This window comes from Meleagris gallopavo, chromosome 2, assembly GCF_905368555.1.
Source record: "Meleagris gallopavo chromosome 2, MGAL_WU_HG_1.1, whole genome shotgun sequence".
In the NCBI taxonomy this organism is placed as follows: domain Eukaryota; kingdom Metazoa; phylum Chordata; class Aves; order Galliformes; family Phasianidae; genus Meleagris; species Meleagris gallopavo.
The window spans coordinates 30,370,525-30,389,892 of record NC_139405.1 but is presented as its reverse complement, the minus strand read 5'-3'; the positions used below and the strand labels follow the sequence as shown (position 1 = coordinate 30,389,892).

Below are 19,368 nucleotides of genomic sequence, written 5' to 3'. Positions count from 1 at the left end.
TCTCTTCTGTTTGGATGACACAATATAAAACTAGTTACTTAACTGTAAGGAGTATACTGTTATCTCAGATATATTCTGATTCTTCATTGAAAGAAATAGCAAGCCTTCTTGCTTCAGTGTTGAGTATCTGTGTCAAGCACTCAGTTATGTTAACTGAAATAGTAAAAACAGCTGAAAAAAAAAAAAGGAAAAAATCTATTTATTTGCATTTGGACACCTTTCTATACTGTTGCTTTCTTTACATCAGTTTAAAAAAAAAAAAGCTTTGAACTTTGGTTTCAAAACAATCAAAGGTAAATAAACAACCAAGAAACCCAGTAATTTTTTTGTTTTTGTTTTTATCAGGCTTTGATACAATTTTACACATACAATATTTAATAAACTTTGCATAATTCTAAAACATTAAAATATTTGCTAACTTTCTTTTGACCTTATATTCAGAGGAACTCTAAAGAGAGCAGCCTGGTGGTTTATAGCGATAGATTTAAATGCTATTTGGAACTTGAAGGAATCCAGATGCCACAAAGCGGTCAGGAATTTCACTAAAACTTCAAGTAAGCAAGTAAACTGCTTAAGAGAAGAATGGAGAGAAGGGAAAAAAGCAAACAGCATATTCACTACGGCATTAAAAACAAGTTCAAATGAGAAAAATCCATTGATTGGAGGATAATGCATGACTTGTGCTTAATAACGTTTCGTAGCACCTTCTTATTTTACTGAATGTAACCTTACACCTTCTGAACTCATTCTGTATTTACTATAGTGTCACTTTACAATCATGTGCCTTAGTGAAGCAAATTTTTTAAGGAGACTGAGCACCCATGGTAGGATTCAGTTAAATTAAGATTAGTGCTGAAGTTTGGGCCCAGTGGTGCAAAGGAAATTTGAAGTTCTCAGCTCTTTGCAAGGGAAATTATTCGGGGTCAAAAGTTGAGCAGAGTTGACCTGCTTTGCAGAGGTTTGTAGTACTCTGTGACGAATGGTCCAGACTCATACTGGATAAAGGAGGTACCAGTTCAGCTCCCAAACTGCTGTTTGAAATTATAGAACTCATCTTGGTTAGAGGAACTTGCAAATTAGCTGTTGCTTGGAGAGATGCTAGCTGATTAGATGCTGAGGGCAAGGTTGAGGTAATAAGGTGTCTGAATTCTTGTGAAGCCTCAAAGTCACAGAAGCAAATAACATTGAGAAGTGAAAGAACAGAGTAAGAAAAGTCAGCAGTAGCAGTATACGAATGAGTAAACAAATCAGAACTGATGTTAATTCAGATTGGGCCGCAAGTAAAAAACAATGTAGGGAAAGACACATCTTAATTACTGTTTTTTGCCTTCATTTGTTTGAGCTGAGAATAGATATGTGGCTGCCTCACAGACCTATAGCACTTCCTCTAATGTTAAAATGCTGGGTTACTAGTAAGAAGAGAGGCAATTCTGTGAGTGTTTCCTTGTGAGAAATCGTAGTGGATAATATTACTCCATCTTTTGAACTTTGCATTAATTTTTCCCTTGGAAAGCAGTGTGAAATAGGTATATTCTATCTTCATGTCCAGGCGAAGTAACCCATTCCTGAAAGATTTTGGTCTGAACCAAGTAATCAAATCAACCTATGTCATGGGATTTGAAGATGGTTCAACTGATATAAGCACAGAAAAAAACATCCAAATAGATAATTGTTTTCAGAGATTTTACATCTATAATCACAAGGTTGGTATTTCTGGATTTAAGGCTTGTCTAGACTGGCTTCTGTTTCAGTTCAGTATTTACTTTTAGCCGGGTAGTGGAATAGGCATGGAGCCTACACTCCTTCTCTGACTCCAAGTCCTGGGAAAGGTTAATAATGTGTTAAATAATCTGTTACAAAATAAACTCATAAGAAAAGGTATGGGGACAGTCTCTATTTGCCAAATTATTTTTCTTCACTGTAGATAATTCAATCTAGGCAGTTGGAAAAACTCTGACTAATATACAATTAATAAAATTTGGACTATGTTGGCTTGTGGAGAGGGTTATTAAATCTGACTTGTTTGTTTGAATGCTGTGGTTATTTGATATACCTCAGGTGTATCTCTATAGAGCACAAAGTACTTATAAGCAGTACACCCACAGACCTATATTCCTCATGGCATATATTTTAAACAAGTCAAACACATAACAGTAAATGTCACAGACAGCAGTATTCAGGAAGGTGAAATAGCTGAAAGGAAGCATAAAAAGGAGGAATGTTTAGATTCTGGTTTTGCTCCTACTTAAATGTGCCTAGGCAGAACAGGCACCAGTGATTTCAGATTAGTTGGGGTGGATTAGTATTCTCAGAGGCATCTGAAAGCTGATCATCTTTCAGCCCAAGTGGAAAAGTTCAAGGGAGAGAGTATGATTCTTTCTCCTGGTATCTTAGGACTTCTTTATATCTTACAAAGTTGGGGAGCTTTTGTTATTATTTATTTATTCATTTGGAATTTAAATAAGATGTTTGAACTATGAAATCTGAAAGCTTTACTTGTGTGCAGCTCGTGCTTCAGCCTCTCGTGTCTCTATTTGCTGTCTTGAGAATTTGCTTATTTCATTTTTTGAAGGGAAGCTTCCTTGGGTGCAGAGGATGTAAACTAATTATCAAGGCCTCTACAGAAAAGTTTATTCTAGGAACCTCCGAATGGCCTTTGGGAGGAAGCACAGCCTGACCAAAGGCACCTAACTAGTACAGATCAGTAGCTTGCTTGGACATGAAAAGGCAGCCTTGCAACTCTGACACTTTAAGGACCTTAAGAAATAAGAATCCTCAAAGACAAAAATTAAACAATGTTATACAGACATTTAGGAAAATTGTGCTATGCCAAGAAATTGATCTGTACCAGAGCAGAAATTTTTGTCCCTCTTTGGATTTGTATATTTTAAGGCAATAAGGACTCTCAGAAATGAATGGCAGAGTGAATGTCACCTTGTGCTGCTTTATAGGACAGTCTTCATTCCAGCTAAGTCTCTGTGCATCTGTGAGCAGGAGCAGTATGTCAGTACTGACTTTGGTCTCCATGCAGAAGCCAGTTTTGTGATGGGATGGATACAGAGACCAGAGGGTACTGAAATCTGCAGACAGGACAGAGAATCAGTAAAGCTTGACCAAAAGAAAAAATCTTTTCTCACAGGGCAAGAAGATCAGAGAATAGTGTAGCATGGAAGGAGTTCCTGAACTTGTGTGGGATTCCTGTAGGGATGGCAGACACCCAGATCGGTCTTCTCATGCTTTGTCCTTCTTCATAAACTCAAAGCAGAAATCCTTGTGGTGGTGCCAGCTGCTATGTCTTTATCTCCTCCTACTTCTTTCCAGGAAACTATCATTAGAGGGTATTGTGGCCTCCAAGTGCGTGCTCTTATCTCTGCTGCTTCACTCCTCTGAACTGGATTGCTCTGTGTTCCCAGACAGGAATGTCACTGGCATTCTGCTTCCTCAGCACCTCACCGATAACGCTTGTAAGCTCAGAGAACGCTTTATTGCCTTTCCGAAGAGCTGTGAGTTGAAAGTAAAATTGGTTACCGGTGATGAATTATTGTCAGAGATGCGCTAATTTTCCCTGGTAAGAGAGAGTACTGAGGGACGGTTTGTGGAAATTGAGTATCTCGAGCACCTGCTGTGAAGTCAGCAGTAGCAGCGCGTCCTCCCGACCGCAAGGGGGCGTGCGAGACCCCCCTTCCCTCTCTCTTCCACGTGGGCAGCACGGAGCCGGGGGAGGGCCGGCCTTGCCGAGGTACGGCGGGGGGCAGGGGTCAAAGGACGTGCCGCGGCAGCGCGTCGCTATGCCGGCCCCTCGGCGGGGTTGCCTGCCTCGGGGCGGCGTTGGTGCGGGCCGGGGGAGGCCCGGAAGACCCGGCGCTCGGCTGGGTTTGGTCGGACAGTGTAAGGCCCGCGTTAGTTTCAGTCTGCAAAGCAGAGCCCGCAGCCCCAAATTCTGCCGCTTTCCCAACCTGCCGGCGCGCTGGTGTGAAGTGGAGAGTGCGTGGCGTTACGTGCTGCTTTAAGGAGCACCTTTGTCCGCGCCCCTTTGAGGATGTGTAGAAGTAAAACTGGTATGTGGTAGTTTAAGCAGCTCAAGATATTTTGAGGCGGGATACAAGCATGCCACTGCTTCCTGATGTTAATTTGGCAGGGTGAGCTGGCCAAGCAAGCACTTGACCTGGCGGTGCAGCAAGTACAGCATTCCCAGAGCAGTGAGGTTGTGGGGTGGCTGCACGAGGCAGCATAGCTCCATCTGGAGCTTGGTTTGCAGGGCAACTGATAAGACACCAGGTGTGCAATAGCCCTGGACTGCCCGATCCAGGAAGCTGTTTCTGGTCCTATGTTCATTCCTTATCGCAGTCCACCCTGAGCAGGGCTCGTCCCGTGCCTCATGCTGTTTGCTCTTTTCAACCTCAGGAGTTCAGTCTCTCGTGTTCAGTTCCCACTGAAGGATGGAAGACATCCTGGCTGGTTTGTGTGGGACCAGCCCAGAAGATCCGCTCCCTGTGTGGGTTCATGGCAGAGTTGGCCATTGCTTTAATCAGCTGGCATTGAACGTGGTTCCTCATGTGATCCTTGCTGCGGTCAGCGCCTGCTTCCTTGGCACTCCAAGGTATGACAACTCACTTGTCTGGCACTTGATTATTGTGCAGGACTGGAGACAGGATGGAAGGGCTGGAAATTAGTTCTCCTGAAATGTACCACATATGTCATTAGAGAAGGACAGCGTTATAATGCCATTACATTTGTCAGTATCTGTCCTAATTCCAAGTACTGCGATCAGCTCTGATCGCTCCTTTGCAGAAAGGTATCCAGAAAGAACAGAGGGTATTGAGAATAAAATCACAGAGAATAAGTGAAAACAATTTCAGTGAATGAGGGTTCAGAAAACTGGAACTTTAAATTTAAATTTATTTTTAAATTTAAATTTATTTTAAATTTAAATTTAAATACGATTTGGTATTTAAATTTAAATACGAGATGGTATGGAAGATGTATATGAGGTACTGTATAATCAGTGGATAGACAGATGGGGGGGGGTGTGGGGGGGAGTGTGTCCAGGAGCTTGGCTAATATAATTTATATTGGAGCAATGAGAGAAAGTCACTCACCCTGTCCTGGGCTCATGAGATGAACCCTACTGGCAGTCAGCTCTTAAATGGATCTAGGAGAGGTGGAGCCAGGCTCCACCCCTTCCTGCAGCACGGATGAATTGCCTTCACTTGTGCTCCCGTGGCGGACTCACTGCTCGCCTCAGGTGATCAATCAGAGGTTCAGGCCGTGATTCAGCAGCCCTATACAGGTACTAAAGAGTTCAGCTAAATTAGAAATAGTTTTCCTGTTTACTGTCATCTTGAATTTGTAAGTTTGACAATGTTCACTGATACTGAAAGGTCCCAAATAATAATGAAATCTTTTGCTGAGCAACTGAGATTGGACTTTACTTAGGCAGTGTTATTGAAAGCGGAAATGAGAAGATAATCGTTCTGGAGAAAATATTCACAAATATGAGGGAAATCTAGGTTTAGAAATGTGACACAGAATTTGATCATCTGAAGGTTAACTTTTCTGTTAATCCTCAAGGACTGGAGCCTCATTTGACCACAAAATATCACAGTTTGCAAACAAATTTCTGTAGAGAAAGATTACTTTCTATAGCATCTGAATCTCTGATATTGATCAGATATTGGTTTTTATTGACCTGATCTAGTTTAACAATGTCCACAGTCTAAGTTATATCTAGGGACATATCTAGGGAATTGAATACAAGGAGGTGAAGTAAGAATGAATGGATGAAGGAAAGATGAGCAGAGGAAGAAAGGTGAGTGCTGACTGAGACATGATGCAGTATTAATTGTGAAGATTTTATCTGCTCTTTCCTCCTCTAGATCTGGCTCTGCGATGTCTCACAGACGAGGCTGGAGATGCAGAATTGCCATGTCGTTTGTACTTGCTGGCTTACTCCTTGCTGATATAATCCCAGCCACCATTTCTCAGCAGGAGCTGGGCCCTGTATACCTGGAAGTGTTAGCCAGTGGCATTGCTGCACTGTCGTGGCTCACTCACGGCCTTGCACTCATCATGCTCTGCAGATCCATTCACGGCTCCACTAGGGGCCCTGCAGCCCTGGCTCTCCTCACTCTCTTACCGTTGCCCTCCCTCGTCATCACACTGGTGTGGTATTGCCAAAGTGGGACAGCTTGGTCTCCTGCCCACCCCACTGTCTCCTCCAGGTTCACCATTCTCTGTCTGAAGCTGGCCTCTCTGCTGACTTATGTGATTAGCTATCTCTTACCTGGTGCTGATAGGCATGAATTCCTCTCCATCAACAGCCCCTGGCAGCAGGATCAGTTCATCTCAGAGCCAGGAATGTCAGTGTCAGATCAGCAGGGAGTGGCAGAAGATGGTGAGAGCTGGCTCTCACGCTTCTTTTATGCTTGGATGAACCCTCTTATGAAACGTGGCTATCAGTGGAAGCTGAACCAACCACAAGATGTCTGTCTGCTTCCTCGAAAGCTTCAGGCTGCCAAGGTCTGTGATCAATTCTATGCCTGCTGGCAGAAGAAAGCAACTGTTCACCAAGTAGAGGAGGAGACGGTGTCTCTTACTAGTCCAATCATTGCTGGTGATGATGGCAGTAGCAATGCCCTGGACAGGTCACACCATGCCCAGGAGCCCGTGCGGCTCCTCTCAGTGCTTCATGCAGCATTTGGGCTTCGTTTCTACTCCCTGGGACTTCTCAAGCTGGCTGGTAGCCTGCTCAGCTTCTCAGGCCCTCTGCTTCTGAACCTGCTGGTGAACTTCATGGAGTCACGGCAGGAGCCTTTGAGCCACGGAGTGCTCTATGCTCTTGGGCTCTTTGCTGGCTCCTTCGTGGGTGCGCTTTTACGGAACCAGTTCAGTTACGAGGTGCAGAAGGTGACGCTGATGGTGCGAGCTGCTGTCATCTCTGCCATTTACCGCAAGGCTCTACGTGTTGGCAGCACCAGCCTTTCCCGCTTCACTGTGGGTGAAATCGTCAACTTCATGAGCACAGACACCAGTAGGTTGATCAACTTCTGTGTCAGCTTCCACGAGGTGTGGAGCCTGCCCTTCCAGTTTGCCATTACGCTCTATCTTCTCTACCAGCAAGTGGGTGTAGCCTTTCTGGGAGGCCTGGCCCTGGCACTACTGCTTGTGCCCATCAACAAGGTCATAGCCAACCGCATCATGATGAACAACACAGAGATGCTGAAGCACAAGGATACACGGGTCAAGGTGAGGGGAAGCTGGTGGCTCTATGAATTTGTTGTTATGTTTTCTCCCCATTTGTCCCTGAAACATTGGCTTTTTAGCTACTTGCTGTGCATTTCAAGAGGCAGTACTGAATAATCAGTGTTGAGAAAAGTGCTAGAGGGGTTCAAAAGTGTTTCAGTGTAAAGTACATTCCCCACCTGCAAGATAGTGAATCTCTAATGCTTGTTTTGCCCCCTGGGCAAATTGAAGTTCTTTTGCAAGGTTCCTCTTCTGCATGCAGAAGATTGCTTCCTTTAGAGATGCTTCCATCCCATTACTTCAGTAATGCTGTCAGTGGTTGAGGTATCTTGCAGTCTGGACAAATGCAGTGATCGTGGATGTGGTGGTTTTATTTCACTCTAGCTTGGCACCCTCAGTCAGCTTTTCCACAGCTGTTCGGAACTACTGAAATATTTATCCTCCTGATTGAAGATGCACGTAGTAGTACAGGATGTGTTGGACCTCTTCCAGGTGTTTCAAGATGAGTTTGCTAGTCATCTTTCTTGTTGCTATTCTTTCATGTCAGGCACAAGCATATTTCAGTTTGCTCTGTGCATGCTGATGTGAGAGCAAGAGTGAGAGGGGAACATGTTACAGGGATACCTGAGCTGCTAGATGTGAGCCTGCTTGGCTTTGGACACAGGCTAACTGGGAAGTTGTATAGTATTTTGCCTTTTCATGAGCCTTTCAGGCACAGGTAGCTGTGCAAGCTGGTGGAATGAATGAGAGCAAAGTTCTCAGCAGCTGCCACTTGAGTTTATATTTCTGTTAGGAATAAAGGGCTCCTGGTATCTGTAGCCTGGCCCCTAAGCAGGAGTCAAATGCAAACCTGAGCACAGCCCAGATGCCTAACTGGCATTTGGTGTGTTAAGCAGATACTTTGTGCTTTTTTTCTATGCCTACAGCTAATGACAGAGTTCCTAAGTGGCATCCGAGTTATCAAATTTTATGCCTGGGAGAAGCACTTCAGCACCAGGATAAATGCCTGCCGAGCTAAAGAGCTGCAGAAGTTGCGAGCCATCAAGTACTTGGATGCTGTGTGTGTTTATCTGTGGGCAGCACTGCCGGTTGTTGTCTCCATTGTCATCTTCATCACCTATGTTCTGATGGGTCACCAACTCACTGCCACAAAGGTGAGTGAAGGAGGAAATCCCAAGTGACAGCACTGCTCACTGTAGGTAGAGGCAGAGGACAGTCTGCAGTGGACTGCGTCCCTGAGATATCTTTTCTAGGAATTGCTCTCACCCTGTGCCTCTCCACAGCCTTTTGGGCTCTCACTCTTGAAGGCATTTGGAGAATACAAGATGCAGAGGAGGTACTGCCTTTATTTCATGGTTGTTTCCTTACCCATGCAGGTGTTCACAGCATTGGCCCTTGTGGGGATGCTCATTCTCCCCCTCAACAGCTTCCCATGGGTGTTGAATGGGACTTTGGAAGCCAAAGTTTCCCTGGATCGAATTCAGCGTTTCCTTGAACTTGTGGACCAGGATTTGGAAGCTTATTATGCCCTAGGTAATGGCAAAGGATGCTGGCAGGGTTGGGACCCTGGGCAGGAGACATTTGGAGCTGAGAGCTGAGGTGTGAAAGGCAGCACTGGAGGGCAACCATCTGTCACACCACGACTCACAACTCAGGTTGTCAGAGTGTAGGCACTTCATTTCTGTAAAACCAGAATACAAGGCTACAACATTTTTCTTTACCAAACATAGGTCATTGCTTGTCCTCAAAGAATCCCACTGCTAGTGTGCCTCTAAAAGAAGCTGGTCCCTCCTCCATTCAAAGTCTTCTGATAATGAAGCCATCAAAAACCGCAATTTTGACTTGGCAAGAAGGCATGACTACCCTCTCCTGAGTCATCACAGCTCCGTTTTTCTCCACCTTGCCTTATGCTAGCTCCCTGCCATTCTTTCGCCTTCAACAATAAAACCAGATTATCCTCACAGTGTCTCACTGAGAGCCAGCAGGTCAGCCTGTGTGTCTGCCGGGAGTTGGGGAACGGAGGATTGGAGGAAATGAGGTGTAAATTTAAGGACAAATCAGTAGGCAAGTGTCTTTCTTATTCTGGGGTTGAGTTCAGGGCATCCTGGCCATGCTCTGTTTCTGCCTCTTGCATTTGGGAGCAAAGCCAATAGTATTCATCATGCCAGGTTCTTGTCGCCCAATGTCATTCTCACTGTAATGCTACTTCTTCCTTGCAGGTAGCCCTTCAGGAACAGCTTCTGCCATAGATATAAGAGGTGCAGATTTTTCATGGGTGCCAGCCATAGAAGAAAGCACCAGCCAGCCCTTATCTACTGGCAGTCTGCAACTGCACATTGAGAACCTCTCAGTGAGAAAGGTGAGCAGGAATGCAGGAGGAAACAAAGATGGCACTAGAGTGGCACATTTTCCTGGTTTTACGAGCTATATGTGAAGATTTTCTCTCGGCCCAGTGGTACAGGACACATATAATGTCTCTCAGAGTTGAGATGGACTGGAGGAGGTCCATGCTGTGTATTAGCATATCAGGTTGGTCCTTTTCAATTCCCTTTACAGGGAATGCTCCTGGGAGTTGTTGGGAAGGTTGGCTCTGGCAAGAGCTCTCTACTTGCAGCTATCACTGGAGAACTTATTAAGTAAGTAATATTAAGACTTCTTGCCTGGTCCTTCCACACCATGGCAGGAGGGGACCACTGAGTGCTACTTGTATTTGTTGGTCATTTTGATCTACCAACAGTTTACCTTTGTTGTCTTTCTGCCTACCTCTCGTGTGCTTGCAGACAAGGCGGACAAGTTTACATTTGTGACTTGGAGCAAGGATTTGGCCTGGCCACACAAGAACCTTGGATCCAGTTTACCACTGTCCGTGAAAACATCCTTTTTGGGCGACAGTATGATGCCAGGCTGTATGAGGAGGTGGTGGAGGCCTGTGCCCTCTCTGAGGACCTGAATGTGAGTGCCTGAACTGTAAAACTTCTTGGGCTTCCTCAGCCATACATTCTGCCTGATATTCACTGGGAGGAGTTCTCATTCTTGCGGGCTTTAACCTGCTTTTCCGGTGTCACAGTCACTCAGCTTTACTGTGAATAACAGTCTGAGACTATACTCAGCACCAGTTTTCTTTAAGGTGCGAGATCACTCTGTTAGCACTTTGAATGGTTTCCTTGGTGCTAAGCCAAAAGCTCTTGATTCTAATGGAAGATATTCCATCAGAGCATTGCCAGGTTTTTCAAGCAGAATCTGTCAGCAGCTGATGCTTTTTTGGATCAGAGAAGCTGAGTCCTTCCATCAGTAATGCGTGTATTATACTTTTGAAGCTTGTGACTATGTTAGCCAATAAACTTGCTGTTAGACCTGGTGAGAAGCTAGCCTCCTCTTCTGAGTTTATAACCTAGCCTGTGAGTTTCTGAAGTGCCAAGTACTAGAAGCTCCTATTTGCTTCAGCAGAAGCTGTGAGTACTGTGCAAGGGCAAAGTATTTATTTGAGAAGTGGTAGCCTATGCCTATGGGAAGTGTTTCTGTCTGCTGAAATTCAGTGTTTTTTCCTGCTAAGCTGGGAACAGGCCTGGCATTATTTTGTTGTAGGCACAGCTACTGCTTTCCCAGATAAACCTTGGGCACAGTTCTGGAGTTGTCTCAGACCAGAAGTCGCTCAGTGGGTAGTTTATATGTGGCCACCTATTCTGGAATGTAAGAGAGTCTAGTGGCATAAATATTGCCAAGCTTGCCAGTTGTCTGCAGAACCAGTGTATGTAGTGTTGCATTGTTTCATTGTTTTAAAGTTATCACCCAAAGAGTTACTGACAGAGTCAGGAGAGGGATCTCAGTGTTCTCATCTTTAGTCCACAGTTTCCTATCTCTTTAAATGGATTTCCTTGAATGTTTCAGATCTTACCTGCAGGTGACCAGACAGAGGTGGGTGAAAATGGTGTGACACTCAGTGGGGGTCAGAAGGCTCGAATAGCCCTTGCCAGGGCTGTTTACCAGGTAAATAGCAAAGCAGTTCTGCTGTGCCTTGTGCCAAGTTGATTGTAAAGAAGTTGGAAGCATGCAGATGTACATTGTGCTCTGGCTGCATGCCTTAAACCACTTCATGCTGGCCTAAAGTTGCTGGCAGTGTGCCACGCTGAGGCACTTCTCTCCAGCATTGCCTGCTCAGGCAGAGCCAGGAGCTGTATCCTTGTCTCTTGTCTTTTTCTCAGGAAAAAGAGTTTTACCTTCTTGATGATCCCCTGGCTGCAGTTGATGCAGATGTAGCTAATCATCTTATGCAGAAGTGCATTCTTGGAATTCTCCAACACAAGACCAGAATCCTTTGCACCCATAGGACAGAATTTTTGGAGAAGGCCGATGCCTTGTTGTTGATGGACAATGGCAGGATAATCAAGACAGGTACAGCGGCTGTCGTCACAGGCATCCACCTGTGCCAGTTTGGAGTGGCTTGAGCAAAGATGGCCATTAGGGAGTAGGAGTAACTAGTGGGGAACACAAGGAAGGATAAAGAGTTTGAGGACACTGCAGGTGGGCAAAGAAGACTGTGTGGAATGGAGCATACCGATTCACAGATACGGACATAGAAAGCTGATAATACAGAAGGCCATGGCAGGGATAGATGGAGAAGAACTTTAAAGTTAGCAATTGCTGTGGGAGAAAAAAGGAAATGTCATGAAAACAAACCTGGTCCATTTCATAGCAATAATCAGGAAGAATCATCTATTTATCTCAGGCTCTGAAACATGTGCATGTCTTTCTTTGCAGGCCCACCAGCTGATATCCTGCCTCTCGTGGAATCTGTCCCCAAATTCAAGGATATGAACAAGAGGGGAAATGATAAAGGTCTGCACCTGGCAAGCTTGGGGGTGGCTGGGACGATACGGATCATCCGAGCGCCCAGGGAGAACCTATACCTGATGGCTTTTGGCCTTGAAGCAGAGCTCTCACTACCTATGGCAGAGCTGATCTATGGGTATTGTGTTCAAAGGGGAAGAGAAGGCCATCAGCTATTGGTCTGGAACAGTGTTTGAATCTGCTTTTCCATTCGTGGTTCAGATCTGGATATGAATCTGCCAGCATTGGTGCACCTATCACAAAAGGGCAGAGAGGAGGGAATAAGTCTTCCTCATAGCCTTGACTTGCTATGAGTTTTGTGTTTGCTTCTGTCCCAACAGACTCTGATGAGCAGGGCCAGGAAGAAGTTATAGAGACAGAGGCAGAAGAATCATCGCAGGACAAATGTCTCTTCCACAAGGAGGAGAAGAAAGAAGGGGCTCTGGATTTTCAGGTCTACAAGGCATATTGGTTGGCAATGGGCAGCTGCTTAGCATTATCTATCCTCCTCTCACTGCTCCTGATGCAAGGTGAGGCAATGACCCAAGAGCATATCTCTCTTTAAATGTTCCTGTCCTCTTTTTTCCTGGCTGTGTGGAGTTCAGGGAAAGAAAATATTAAGAGGTTTGATCATTCTCCCCACACCAAGAAGAACCTTTTTCCACAAACTAAAATAGTATGTCGGGAATGGGAGAAGAATATGTGGGAAAAGGAAAAAGGATCTGGCCTCTCATTTGCTGTTGTAGCTTTGTGTCTGTTCCTTTAGCAGTGTCCTTTCACTGCTGCAGATCATGGCAGTTCTTTTGCTTCTGTTCTATTAGTCACAAAGCAGAATGACGGCAGGGAAGACTGGACGGGGCAGACAATAACTGAAATTACCAAGCAGCTTCCCTTCCAATTTTTCTGCTTTGTATTTGATGACTTGAAGATTGAATCCTTTATGCAGTCTGTCTCTCTCTGTAGCATCCAGAAATATCTCAGATTGGTGGCTCTCACACTGGATCTCCAGCATATCCCAAGCAGCAAATATGTCTGTGATGGTCTCTTCAGCTTCCCTGCCTTCCACAAAGCTGCTTCTCTTCTCTGTCGTTGGGCTTGTGTAAGTGAATGCTGGATGGGAGATGCTGAAGGAAACACACTCATTTATTTGTTTTGCCCTTGCGCATTTCCTGTGAGTACCCTTCTTGAGACCATCTCATTGCAGGCAGGGGATCTGTAAGACTGCTTTGAGAAAGGAAGAATTGAAATCTCTGGGCAGACAGGGAATTTATGAGGTGTCGGTAGAGCTTGTAACCGGAGGCTGATGGAAGGCCTCTGGCTGCATAGTAGTCAGTATTTATCTTAGCAGGGCAAAAGAGTAGTATCAGGCTCGAGTATCCCCATTTCCCCCTCGAGTCTGCTTTTCAGTTCTGATGCCCTGAGTCTAATTTTACTGCCATGGGAACCTTGGCAGATTCATAATCTTCCTCCTTCTCTGTTCTAGCTCCCCGATTCAAGCTCTGGACACAGCCCCAGTCCCTTCCAATGCTTCAGTGGATGTGAATTTCTACCTGACAGTTTATGGGGGAATTGCAGGGGCCAACTCTCTCTTCACCATTTTTCGGGCCTTCCTATTTGCTTATGGCACTATCCGTGCTGCCATTGTCATTCACAAACGACTGCTCCAGAGAGTTATAAAGGTAATGGTCGGAAAATCCAGGACAGGATTCTGCACTGATGTTTTTTTAATAGTTTGGAGTAAGGGTGCAAGAAGTAGATTTCTGCTGTGTTTATCTGATGAACTGATTAGCTGTCCCGGCTGACTCTTGCTTTCTCAATCCTCTGTTGCCAGGCCACAGTCACCTTTTTTGACACCACACCAACAGGCCGGATCCTGAACCGCTTCTCCTCAGATCTATACTGTGTGGATGACAGCTTGCCATTTATCCTTAATATTTTCTTGGCCAACATGTATGGGCTTTTGGGCATGCTGGTGATAATCACCTATGGTCTCCCTTGGATTGGCCTGGTCTTACTCCCTCTGGCTGCTCTCTACTTCTCCATCCAACGCTATTACCGGCGCACATCCCGGGAACTCAAGCGCCTTTACAGTGTCACCCTGTCTCCCATTTACACTCATTTCTCAGAGACTCTGTCAGGACTGAGCAGCATCAGAGCCATGCGGGCAACACAGAGGTGAGTGGAAGGAAAGAGCACCTAGAGAGGAAGAGTTATAGATCAGGGTCATCCTAACATGGAGCTAGTTACATGGTGGTAGGAATGCCCATGGTCTTGGGCAGTAGCAATGAGGGCTGAGTGATGCACAGCCTGGTATGAACTTCTGTTGTTTCCCCCAGGTTTGAGTTGGAGAATGAGCTGCGCCTAGAACAGAATCAGCGCTGCCTCTTTGCCAGCAACACAGCAATGCAGTGGCTGGACATTCGCTTGCAAATGATTGGGGTTGCTGTGATTACAGCTATTGCAGGAATTGCCATCATCCAGCACCAGAAGCAGATAGGAAATCCAGGTAGAATGTCGGGGTTTTTCTTTGCCTCCCTTAGACTGTGACCCAGGGATTCCTCTCAGCCTAGAGTTGCACATCTGTATACCAGAGTAAAAACCAGAGTTCCCGCTCCTTGTCATTCTGCGTGTTGCCCACAGTGTGATGCTTTGGCTCCTGTTGCTGCTTTTACACGTCCCCATCCAACAGTGAGATCCCAGACTCCAGAGTGCTGATTTCTCTCGTTTTGTGTTGTTTTATTCTTTATCCTACAAGATCCCAGCTCCTTCCCTGCCATTAACATCCTTGCTTATGCTTTTGTCCTCTCAGGACTTGTGGGCCTGGCACTCTCATATGCACTGTCTGTTACAAACCTGCTCTCAGGCCTCATTTCCAGCTTCACTACAACAGAAACCATGATGGTGAGCGTAGAGCGGACAGAGGAATATACCACAGACATCCCCATGGAGTCCCAGGATAAACTGGTCCAGGTAAAATCTTAAGTATGTTTTCAGGGATCGGCCCATCTTCAGGCCCTGTGCCTTGTGGTTTCTTCCCAGGGAAGGTCAAAAGGTTCCAGTGTGTGGAAAACTCACCCAGAGAATCTGCTTCAATCATTCATCCTTTACCAGTACACTCCCAGGAGGATAAACCTCAGGCAGGAATTGTTGAAGGCTAGAGTGATGGAAAAAGATGAAAAAGCAGAAGGGGGTGTTAGGGCTAAACTGTGAGAGGAAAAAAAATTGTAGGAGACAGATCTGAGCTGCACCTTCAGTCCGTTCAAAAGCCAAGCAATCATCCAAAGGGATGTGTGAGTCTTGGCCTGTGTGGAGATGGGGCTGAAGATGGCAGTCACATTCATCCTCTGTCTTTCTCTGGTGCTTCTCTTAGGTTGCTGCTGACTGGCCAAGCCAAGGGCTTGTGGAGTTCCAGCAAGTGATCCTGGCCTACCGAGCAGGCCTTCCTAATGCACTCGATGGGGTGAGCTTCACCGTTTATCCTGGAGAGAAGGTGGGGATTGTAGGTCGCACAGGATCTGGAAAATCTACCCTTTTCTTGGCACTGTTCCGCATGCTGGAGCTGAAAGCAGGCCGTATTCTCCTGGATGGTGTTGACAGCCAGCTGGTCGGCTTGGAGGAGCTGAGGTACAGAGGGCAGAGCAGAGCAGGGGGCAGCCTGGGGGGAAGGGAGGTCTGGAATCTGACATCTGCCACTGGTTGGATACCAAAAGGAAGAGTCAGGAGGAAGGGGCTTATTCTCTTGTCTGTAGCGGTTTCTCATAAATTGCTTTGTTGTTTCTGTAGAACTGCACTAAGGAAACCAAGTTGAATATGTGACTTAAGCCCTATCTCTGTGCCTTTAAGATACGTAGCCAAAGCATGCCAGGGGAAAAAAAAAAAAAAAAAAAAAGGCCATTGCTTTTCTGCAGAACCCACCCGTGTGCCTTCAGCTATCCTTTGCTTGCAGATCTAGACTGGCTATCATCCCCCAGGATCCATTTTTATTCAGTGGTTCAATCCGAGAGAATTTGGATCCTCAAGGAAAACGGACAGATGCTGAACTCCATGAAGTGCTAGAGCAGTGCCACCTGCGGGATGCTGTTACCCAGATGGGTGAGTCTGGAGCCAGTGTGGAGAGATTGGTGGGCCCTGCTACTGGGAGAGGAGAGAAAGCTCCACTCAGGAAGCTTAGGAAAAGGGATCAGGTAGATGTGGTAGGGAATTGGTTAGATGAGGCCCCACTAGTACCAATGAGAAAAGGCCAGTGCGACCCCAGTGACATTCCCAGAGATTTAGTATCAAGAAACTGTCAGGTGGTGGATTGGATGGCAGAATCTTGCTGATCAGCCTAGGCACCAGTGGATGCTCAGGCAGAGAGATGCCATTGCCCTGGTTCGAGCAGCACATTTTGTGTCTCTGGCAGATGTTGCTTGCATCCAAGCAGAAAGTCTTTGATTTCAAAGACTTGGGACTGAGCAGGATTGGAATTTTGAGTGTTGCTGGGGAAAGAAAACAGACTGGGGGAGCTGTCTACACAGAGCGTGGTGTGGTAACTGCTCAGCTTGACCTCTGCAGGTGGATTGGACAGTGAGCTGGGAGAGAGAGGAAAGAGTCTATCTGTGGGTCAGAGGCAGCTGGTGTGTCTGGCAAGAGCCCTCCTGACGCAGGCCAAGGTGAGTGCCTGCCTCCATCAAAGCAAGGAATGAGTTGCCGATGGCTGTGTTGTCATAACAGGGCAGGGTGCTCCAAGAGTGGGGTGTGGTGGTGATGGATGACCTGTGCTACCTTGTCACACCGTCCCTTGACGTAGACTGGGGTCTCCACAGTGATGTTTGGGTGTCCCCTTCACTCTGTCCCTGGCAGGTGTTGTGCATTGATGAGGCCACAGCCAGTGTGGATCAGAAGACAGACCACCTACTGCAGCAAACCATCCGCCAGCGCTTTGCTGACAAAACTGTTTTGACAATTGCTCACAGGTATGAAGAAACCATCACTTCACTTGTAATTTCGTTTTGACACAGTGTTATGCCCTCAGAGGAAGCAGTGGCTGTGCCTGCCATGCCTGAAGTTTGAGCAGAACAAGGCGGTTAAAATGTTGTACCTAGAAACTGGGTGACAGCAAAGGGAAATACTGTATGGCTGATGGCTCTCTTGGGCATTGCCTGCTGGGACCAGGGGGCCGTGCGGTTCTGCCTAATGGGGCAAGGAGCAGTGGAGAAATGCCCTACACAAAAGCAGCAGTTGGACGTATGAGAGACGCAGATGGCTCTGGCTCAGTAGAGGGCACTGCAGGACAATCAAAGGTGAAGGGCTGCAGGCAGCTTCTGGCCAGGGGAGGTAGAGCACTTGGTAATTCTGTTTTCCAGACCTCCGAGTGTTGGTTGCAGCCTGCATCCGATCCTGACAGGCTAGACATTCCCCAGACAGTACACAGCAGCAGTGCTTGCTCCACAGCCAAGAGATCTAATGTAAGAGTCAAAGCAATGACAGAGGAGCGCAAAACACAAATGCTGAGGATACTGAAAAGGGATGGGTCGGCAGTGGTCTCTGCCCTGAATGCTCCCACTATTGCCAAAGTGGAAGAGAATTTGGAGGAAGGTCATGCAGTAGTAGGGTGTTTTAAAGGGAACTGCTTCCCAGCACCGGGTTTACCACAAAAATAAAAATCAGACAAGCAGGTGACAGAGGATGTTGTCAAGTGGGAGTGGTGGATAACAGGCAGGGTGGGCCAGACCTTGCAAGGGAGTTGAGTGGGTCTTGTTAAGTAGATTAGATAGGGAGGCAGGAGATGGGAATATGATTCCAATGCTAGGGAGATTATGCAGAGCTAGAGTAGAAAGGTAAGCACACTGTGGGCTGAGTTGTGTGTTTGGGGTGCGGTCAAACTCTCTTTGATGAAAGAGCAATTACTGAGGAGAACCAGCAGAGGAGGGAGTGACAGAAGGTAAAGCAAGACTGGGTTGGAAATGGCCCCAGTCTCTTTCCCAGTAGAACTGAGATAGGGTAGAGCACTACGGAGGGAGAGAGAATGATAGGATTCTGTACCTGTGGCTGTTCCACACCATTCAGTTTTGAGTGAGCCATTAACTGGATGGACAAACAGAAGCAACTCAATAACTTTGCTGTGAGGATAGAAACATCTTGTATTTCAATGGTGGACAGAAGCTGCCTGGTGAACTGGACTGTAGCATGTCCCTGAGTGCATAAGGAGTGCTGGGCATGTCTTGAGCCAGTTCTTGACGGCAGGTGAAGCAGTGTGTGGAGTTCCTCAGCTCCACTAATGTGTGTCCTGGTGTCTGCTGTCCACAGGCTGAACACCATCTTGGACTCAGACCGTGTGCTAGTGATGCAGGCTGGAAGAGTGGTGGAGCTGGACTCACCTGCCTGCCTAAGCAAAAAGGACGGTTCCTTGTTTCAGCGCCTGCTGCACAGTGGACAACAGTGACCTCCTTCCAGGGCTGAGGTCAGGCAGCCTTTCTGGGTCTGTATCTGCCTTTCCTCTTGCCTCAGCTGCCAGCCCCATCCCTGCAGGGCCAGGAGCTGCTGAAGTGAGAGGAGGGGATCGTTGCCTCCTGCGGACAGTGACTGTGTGTCTCAGGAATGGAAGCATGGCACTGTAGCCTTTCCTATAGTCGGGAAAATGTGAACTGATGCTTAGGGCGAGCTTGGCTGGTGGGGCACTGTTCCCCTCCAAAGTTTCCCTTTGAGATTACACAGGGCTTTTCTGCTCACCGAAGAATCAGTGACTCCTAATCTGAGACTCAGTCTCATGTATGCAATTTAAAATAAAATGGAAACATTCTTGTGAAGTTGTGTTATTTGGGTTCCTTTCCCCTTTGTCCTCCAGACATAGACTTGCTTGAGAGCTGCAGGAGTGGTGCCCTCTGCAGTAAGACAACCCTTCCTTCTTCCTAGAACATCCAGGGAACTTTGACCTCTCCAAATACCCCAGAAGTTTGCAACCAGGGATCTTGCTGCTCTTTCTCTGGCTTACAGTAGAGACCTTCCTTCCAAAAAGCTAGTTTATTCCAGCACCATTTTTCTTAGGGAAACTCCCTTTGACTCCTCCCCTGCTCCCAGCTGCACAAACACACGGCTTCTTTCAGCTGGAGAATCAGCTCACTCTTCCCATCATTGCCCTTGGACTTAGTCTTGGCTTTTCCTTGCTCCCCAGCACTCTGAGTCAGTGCCTTGCAGATATTATCCCGTCCTGAGGGGTCTGGAACCACTGCAGCCATGTCTCTCTTTGCTCAGTGACAGGTAAGGCTGGCCTCAAGCTAAGCAGCCTCTGATGTTTTGAGATGTTAAGATCAAGAAGGC

The 19,368-nt window shown here is 46.5% G+C and overlaps 1 protein-coding gene across 3 annotated transcripts; it reads left to right on the top strand.

Moving 5' to 3' along the window:
• Positions 1–3,645: 3,645 nt before the first annotated feature.
• ABCC10 (ATP binding cassette subfamily C member 10) lies at positions 3,646–18,857 on the top strand. Of its 3 annotated transcripts, none has more exons than XM_085219515.1 (23): positions 3,646–3,739; positions 4,405–4,600; positions 5,877–7,245; positions 8,169–8,396; positions 8,619–8,775; positions 9,157–9,306; positions 9,462–9,601; positions 9,799–9,878; positions 10,023–10,194; positions 11,131–11,229; positions 11,445–11,634; positions 12,001–12,078; positions 12,411–12,599; positions 13,033–13,168; positions 13,553–13,748; positions 13,901–14,244; positions 14,406–14,575; positions 14,879–15,039; positions 15,440–15,693; positions 16,016–16,161; positions 16,624–16,721; positions 16,912–17,024; positions 18,358–18,857. In XM_085219515.1, the coding sequence occupies exons 2-23, from the start codon at positions 4,440–4,442 to the stop codon at positions 18,491–18,493; spliced, it is 4,767 nt and encodes a 1,588-aa protein (XP_085075641.1). In that variant the 5' UTR covers positions 3,646–3,739; positions 4,405–4,439; the 3' UTR covers positions 18,494–18,857. The 3 variants fall into 3 exon arrangements, with proteins under 3 accessions (XP_085075641.1, XP_019468322.2, XP_085075642.1); XM_085219516.1 differs by lacking the exon at positions 3,646–3,739 and adding an exon at positions 3,748–4,058; XM_019612777.3 differs by lacking the exon at positions 9,157–9,306.
• The last annotated feature ends 511 nt before the right edge of the window (positions 18,858–19,368 follow it).